At 39.2% G+C, this 6,912-nt stretch overlaps 1 protein-coding gene across 1 annotated transcript; it reads left to right on the top strand.

The window, feature by feature from the left end:
- Nucleotides 1-2,870: 2,870 nt before the first annotated feature.
- LOC148844467 (glutathione transferase GST 23-like) lies at nt 2,871-4,029 on the top strand. Its single transcript, XM_088956386.1, has 2 exons — nt 2,871-3,316; nt 3,438-4,029. The coding sequence occupies exons 1-2, from the start codon at nt 2,999-3,001 to the stop codon at nt 3,834-3,836; spliced, it is 717 nt and encodes a 238-aa protein (XP_088812512.1). The 5' UTR covers nt 2,871-2,998; the 3' UTR covers nt 3,837-4,029.
- The last annotated feature ends 2,883 nt before the right edge of the window (nt 4,030-6,912 follow it).

The raw sequence follows: 6,912 nt of genomic DNA, 5'->3' as shown, positions 1-6,912 counted from the left end.
AGTAGTGTACCTTCAATACGAAACTTGACTCTTTAAAAAAGAAGAATGATGAGGCACTAAAATTAATATTACATCAGAATTTTGTCTACGTGATCTCTCCTTTCCTGTACACTCATACTGCTCTTTATTAGTTTATTTGGATGTTTGTGCTTTGGTGGGGTCTGTGCATGCATTATATTTCCTGCACCTCCAACTTGCCACTCTTCAGCACTAGCTTCTTTCCACCCCGACTCCCTAATTACAATGTAATGCTGAGGGAGGAATGATCTATATGCACAATATGCCATGGTTTTCAAAAAGGACCGGATTGAACGGTTGACTGGCAAACCCGGGAACCGGTCAGGTAATCGGTTCTATTTCACTCTAAAACCATTTTTGGCCAAAAATTGTTGATTTGGTCAAGGATCCACTAACCTAGGCGATTGAACCATCGATCCAGACAATGGTTTTAGTCGTTATTTTTTATTTTAAGTCAGAATGAGCCATCTGGTTTGAACTGGTCATCAAAACGATTATTTCCTTTCCAATCCGGTTTTAAAAACCACGCAATATACCATAGGAGCTGAGTGAGGGAGATGATAATATGGCTCTCATTTGTTTGTTTTCAACTTCTATTATGTTTTCATTTCTTAAACCCTCCTTTTTTTTGTCTCCTACCCCATGCATGGACAGCATCTTTCTTTCCTCCTAAAAAGTCTTCACTCACCCATATGGTATCTATCTCAAGTCTCATCTCTCTTTTGTGATTATACCTATATTGGATTTTTCTTTTGTTACTCTCCAGCTAGTATCTTGTAAAAGGAGAGAGATGATTAGATGACACTCCCTATGATTTTCTAAGATGTTTTCAATAACACTTTGGTAAATTTAACTCAAATGTGAGATTGGGGTATGCTCTCTCCTTTTTCTTACATATTTTATCTCTCTCTCTAAACCGTTTTTAGTTCATGAAAAGTCTCTCCTCTATCTTTAAGATCTCTTTACACCCTCTCATTCACTCACATCTTTCACCCTTGCACCCTCATCAGAAAATGAGACGACAATAACGTGGGTGGGTCATACGGATCTAAAACGTGTTGTTTTCTACTTAACATTTAACCAAAAATTAGATCTTGGCTAACCAGTTTGTTAGTGAAAAAAAAAAAAAACTTGAACTGAATGCTCGTAATAAGAGTTAAGACTTACCACACAGAACACAGATACTAGGTACCTTAAAACTCCAAACATCTTAATGGTTCCTTAATACAAACAAGGAATAAAAGAAATTATAACCAAAATGGCATATATAAAATCTTCTCAACTAAAGCCAAATAGATGTTGAATGTGATATCAATTAGATGACTGTGCTCTGTGCACATTTGAACAAGTAATCATTCCCTATATATACTGGGTACAGGATCATTACCTACTTTTTGGATGAACGATCGAGTCTCATCTTATCATGGGCCTCACGTGCACCCTGTTCTGTCCTCACCCGTGTCCCTACAAAGTAGCATTGATGATATAAATATACTGTGGATTGTGCATAAATATGCGCCTTTCAGTCCATATCACCATTGGGCATTGGATTCTTCTTCGGCTTTATTAATTAATGCTCTTAAACTTGAGCACTTGGTAGTATTGATGAAGCATAGCCAGAATCAAATGACATAAACGTTCATCTCCATCTTTATATATCCTTGATCCCTCCAGTGGGAGGGACTCATCAGTGCTATCTATCCTCATCCTTTGATTCAACTCAGCTCAACAACGAAAAATCCAACTATATTTTTTGGGGTTATCTAGTGTCATGAATGCTCATTCTCCGATCCACTCTATTTATGTTCACATTGATCTACATTTTATTTGGAATCATCAGACCTTGACTCAGACTCACCATCTTATAAGTATTGTCCATCTAGGCCTCCCTTAGCACTTCTAGAGTCCTCAACCACTTGTGCAGATTGTAGATCTCTTCATTGCTTTGGTAGGCATAGCATGGTCATCTACATAAAAAAAAGGTCCAACCATTTTAGCAGTCTGCTTTCTGTCATATTCATGACTATTCCTATAGATTCCCTTGAATGGACTTATTTGTATATAATGCTTACACCCACTCTAGTTTTGCCAATCACACGTCTCATTGTCTCAATTGTAGCTAATTTAATTTCTACTAACTCATTTTACGGTTGAGTTTTGGAAATAATAATGGCTATTCCTATAGATCTCTTCTTGTTCTATTTTCTCTTCTCTGGAATAAATAAATAATGCTGCATACTGATGTTTGGCTACTGAATACTGATCAAAAGAAAAAGAAAACACCATGGCAGGCAGCACCCATTAAAGGATTGGTCCCAGTTAAAGGACAATATTGGCAAGTCATGGCCCCCGAGGCAAGCTTTTGCCTTGTTTTATTTTGTTATGTACAGGTACAGCCAATGCAAGATTCCAGATCAATAGTGATTGACAAAGTTGCATGGCCATCCATCAGAGTTAGAATTTTGCATTGCAACATAAACAAACAACCATGAGACTATGAGAGTATCACTTGGCTTTATTAAAAGGGTTTTTTTTTATGGGTACAAACAGACTACAGAGTTTTAGGCAGAAGAGCACAGACAAGTTGTCATGCAGACTCAGGCAAGCCTTGTAAAGGAAGGCAATGATATTGGTACTTTCTCTATCGATCCTATTCCTATATATGCACACGGTTAGGGAGGGTATAGGTGTGTCCAGTGCCCACTGCATCTGCAAGTCGATCGAGCCGGTTCGAGTCGATTGATTAATTAGTCCATTTTTGTATTTGGGATATCAAGGTCATATACATGATTGTGGAGTGTGGAGCCCACCGCGATCTGTTTGCTTCCCCTCCACTCTCTGGACTCTGGACTCTGGACTCTGGACACTGGTTTCCCTCTCCTTCTTCTGTCTATAAAATGCCAAGAGAGCGTGTGGTGTGGGAACTAGGAAGCAACCCTACTCAGAAAACAGCTCTCTCAGTCTGTGCAGGCAATCAGCAATGGAGGAGTCGGCGGGTGTAAAGCTGTTTGGCTCGTGGGCGAGTTCATACACTCACCGAGTCCAACTGGCTTTGAAGCTCAAAGGCGTGGACTTCGAGTACGTAGAGGAGGATCTCAGCAACAAGAGTCCGTCTCTCTTGCTTTACAACCCGGTATACAAGAAGGTCCCCGTTCTGATCCACGGCGATAACCCGGTGTCCGAGTCTGCCATCATTCTCCAATACATAGATGAGACGTGGAAAGACAACCCCATAATGCCCGACAATCCTTACGAGAGGGCCCTCGTGCGATTCTGGGCTCATTTTGCAGACGACAAGGTAATATTATCTGTATATGTAAGATATTATAAATGATTTAACTTGTTTTTCTTTCTTTTGTTTAATTTGGAAAGGAAAAGAAAAGAAAAGAAAGCGGGTGTTAATGAATGATGATGTGCAGCTGGGCCCATCGGTGGGGGTAGTTTTCCGGTCGACGGGAGAGGAACAGAAGGCGGCGGTGGAGCAAGTAAACGACAACCTGAAGCTGCTGGAAGAGGAGCTTAAAGAGGGGCAGTTCAAAGGGAGGAGGTTCTTTGGAGGTGATAAGATAGGAATGCTGGATATTGTACTGGGTTGCGGTTCGTATTGGCTTTGGGTGTTGGAAGAAGTTGCAGGGGTGAAGCTGGTTGACTCGGGTACGTTCCCCAGGTTCCATTCGTGGCTTCGGGACTTCGAAGAGCAGCAGGAGGTCAAGGACACCATTCCGGCCACCGATAAATTGCTCGAGTATGCCAAAGGCATTCGCCAGTTCATACTGAATAGTCAAGCAGCTGCAACCCCTCCGCCTCCGGCCCCTTGAATATAATGTATTGTTGAAGAAATTAGAAATAGAAAACCCTCCCTCTGCTCTCTGTCTGTCTCCGTCTCTCTCTCTCTCTCTCTCTAGTAGTTCAATTCTTCTGTGTTTGTCTTTGTCATGATCGATGTTTAAGCTTCACTTGGAAAAAAAGAACTTCAATCTATATATGGTACCCGTATCATTTACAATTTTACATTGATGATCACGTACTAAAAGATAGCTTTGTTACAAGAAAAAAAAAAGAGAAAAGGTAACCCCATTAATTTGGGCGCATTATCATTTTTCAATTCATGAAGGGGACGCATCCCCTCTGACGAGAAGACAAATAAATACGACTTGTCCGTCACCAAGGAGTTAAACCACAGAAAGACGAAATATAAACAAATGTTTGTGCAAATGTTGAAATGTAGGGATTTTTTTTTTTTATATTCTGATGAGCAACAAATGCAGGGATGTCAATTGTCAAATCTTGTACTTTTCATGATCAAATATTCCGTGTCGGATACAAGTCACTTTCCCCCCTACATTCATGCCCGACATTCTTGGGCTGGGCTGCTAAATCTCTCCTTCGTGGAGCGTGCGGGTAGAGTGAGAGCGGAGTATGCCCATGTATCCATTCCAGTCTTAAGGCTTTCTAGTTGTGAAAAATGGCAGAACTATTGGGCCCAGGCCCAATAGAAATACGTACATAAATTATATATTATATAAAATATAACATAATATAAATTCTTTAATATAACATACTTAAATTACAGGTCAGTAAGCCCAACCCGAGCTTATACTTTTCAGGCATGAGTTGCGATCAGGAGAAGTTGGGGTGGGCCCAGGTCATAACCCTTATCATTGGTGTTAACCCTCGTCCTTTTTGGTCCATGGTGTCTAATTTTATTCATAATGTTTTCTTTTTCTCTCTCAAGTCTCGTAAAATACATTAAGGCCCATTTGGTTTGTGGGAATAGGGGTTTAGAATTGGAATGGGTCATATTACAATTCTAACTGTTTAGTTGGGCAGAATTGAAATTCCATTCTCTTTAATAGTGGAATGACATTTCTCCATTTGGAGAATGATTATTCCTTCCCTCTCTTTTCCGTTCTAGCTTATTTCAATTCCTATTCCGATTCCTATCTGAACCAAACAGATTATGGGAATGGCCCATTCTAATTCCAATTTTAATAAATTTTGATTCTGATTCTGATACTAACTATGAACCAAATGGACCCTAGTATCTTGGATGAACATTCAAAGAAAATACTTTAATTAAAATAATCATTTTATTAGGTGCAAATACAAATAATTAAAGTATTTTTTAATTGTTTGTATTTTTCTTTACATGAAAAAATACAAACAATTAAACTATACGGAAGAATTCATAATTTTGGATAAAGTTTAGGGAATAGGTGAAAATTTTCAGTAATCTATATAACCAGTTAATTTTAATGGTAAGAGTGATACCTCATTTTATAATTAAATACAGGGCAAATATAATAGGAAACTGCACAAAGACACATTACTATGACTAAAACATTGAAATGTGCCCAGTTGCTCGAGGTGTGAATTCAAACAGAAAATCCAAATATCCAATCAGATTCAGAGTCAGACAGCATTTTTCTTGCCCTTAAACCGCAAAAGTGAATACACCTAATACACAAATACCCTGTTTATGTTCTGTGTCTCAGTGATGAACAACAACTGAGATCAGCTTCAGTCAGTGCAAGGCCCGTTCGAACACCGTACGGGCTTTGCACTGACTGAATCCGGTTTCATAGCAACTAAGTTCATAATGTCCAAGGAGACCGCAGCTGACAGTGTCTATTTCGCCTTAACAAAATCATGTGCTCGTCTGCGTGTCCACTAGAGAGATAGTCCAATACAGTACCAGCAATCGATGTACAATTTCACATCATGTTGCTGTTAGGGGTGCAGATGGATCCGATTCAAATTAGATCCTATTTTCTTAAATTCGGATAAACCCTTTTGTCGGATTGGGTTGGGCAATGGATCCGATTGAAAATCGGACCAAATCCGATTCACCTCTATCCTATACAAAATGTTCCGATCCAATCAATCTAAATATATATGATAAAAATAGTTGAAAAAAAAATATTCATTACGCTTTTTATTTTAATAATTTATTAAAATTTTCAGAATTTGAAGTGAATCGGATCAGATTCGGATATTCGACATCTTTAACAAGTTCAAATTTTAATTGTCCCCTGTAAGATCCGATTGGATCTAAGATATGTATTATCAGATTAGATTCAGATAATCCATGCGATCCATTTGCATCCCTAGTATGTCACTAGTTGTATTCATGAGTTGGGTGAAGCCAAGTTTTGTCTCTGCCTCACCAAGAAATTGGGTAACAAGATTTTTTTTTTTTCATTTTTATGATTGATAAAAATGAAGAGGAACAAATAATAAAGGCTAGTGTTTTAGGCCCGAGTCCAAACTTGTCCAACCAAGAACAGGGCAGGCCTGGCTAATCCTCACATGAACAGGTCTATGTGTCAGGTAAAGAAGTATATGAATTTGATAAGTAAACTTTGTAGGAATTATATTGATTATTTTTGTGTTTGGTAAAAAAAACGTAACCCGGTATTCAAAGAAATGTATTTATACCATCAAATTTATAGGGTCTTCATGAGCATGCGCCTTGGTTGAGTGCAAACCATGCATCCTAGGCCTTGGTGGGTTTTAAGCAACTTCCCAACCTGACAAACGCCATTGTTACAGTATATATAATGGAATTCGGTGTATCTCTAGATACTCTACCATTCAATTCTTACTTTCCTTAACCAGGGTACTCTTACCCATAATCTTTACCTTTGAGACATAAGCCAGAACCAGCGTCTGCATATGGACGGTGATGGAGCGCAATCCGGCCGGTCTTAGCTGTCAACGAACTCGCCTCTGAGTTGGAGCGTCGAGGAGCCTGAAACGGGAAAGAAGAGAGCTCCGGGGGGAACTCGGTGTGATAACTCCGAATCTCAAGTCAGTAATCTCTCAAAGGCAGAGTGTAGACCAGATAGCGCAAAGTTCACATACCTTGTTTGTTGGGGGTAGAGGGTTCTTATA

Source organism: Nelumbo lutea, chromosome 7 (genome assembly GCF_056320005.1).
Source record: "Nelumbo lutea isolate HS-2025 chromosome 7, American lotus-T2T, whole genome shotgun sequence".
Taxonomy (NCBI): domain Eukaryota; kingdom Viridiplantae; phylum Streptophyta; class Magnoliopsida; order Proteales; family Nelumbonaceae; genus Nelumbo; species Nelumbo lutea.
Note: the sequence above shows the minus strand (reverse complement) of the source record. Positions and strands in the feature narration are given on the sequence as shown.

Coding starts and splice junctions, on each gene's coding strand:
- LOC148844467 (XM_088956386.1), top strand. CDS start 2,999: ATGGAGGAGTCGGCGGGTGTAAAGCTGTTTGGCTCGTGGGCGAGTTCA. Junction 3,317..3,437: donor CTCATTTTGCAGACGACAAG/GTAATATTATCT, acceptor GATGATGTGCAG/CTGGGCCCATCGGTGGGGGT.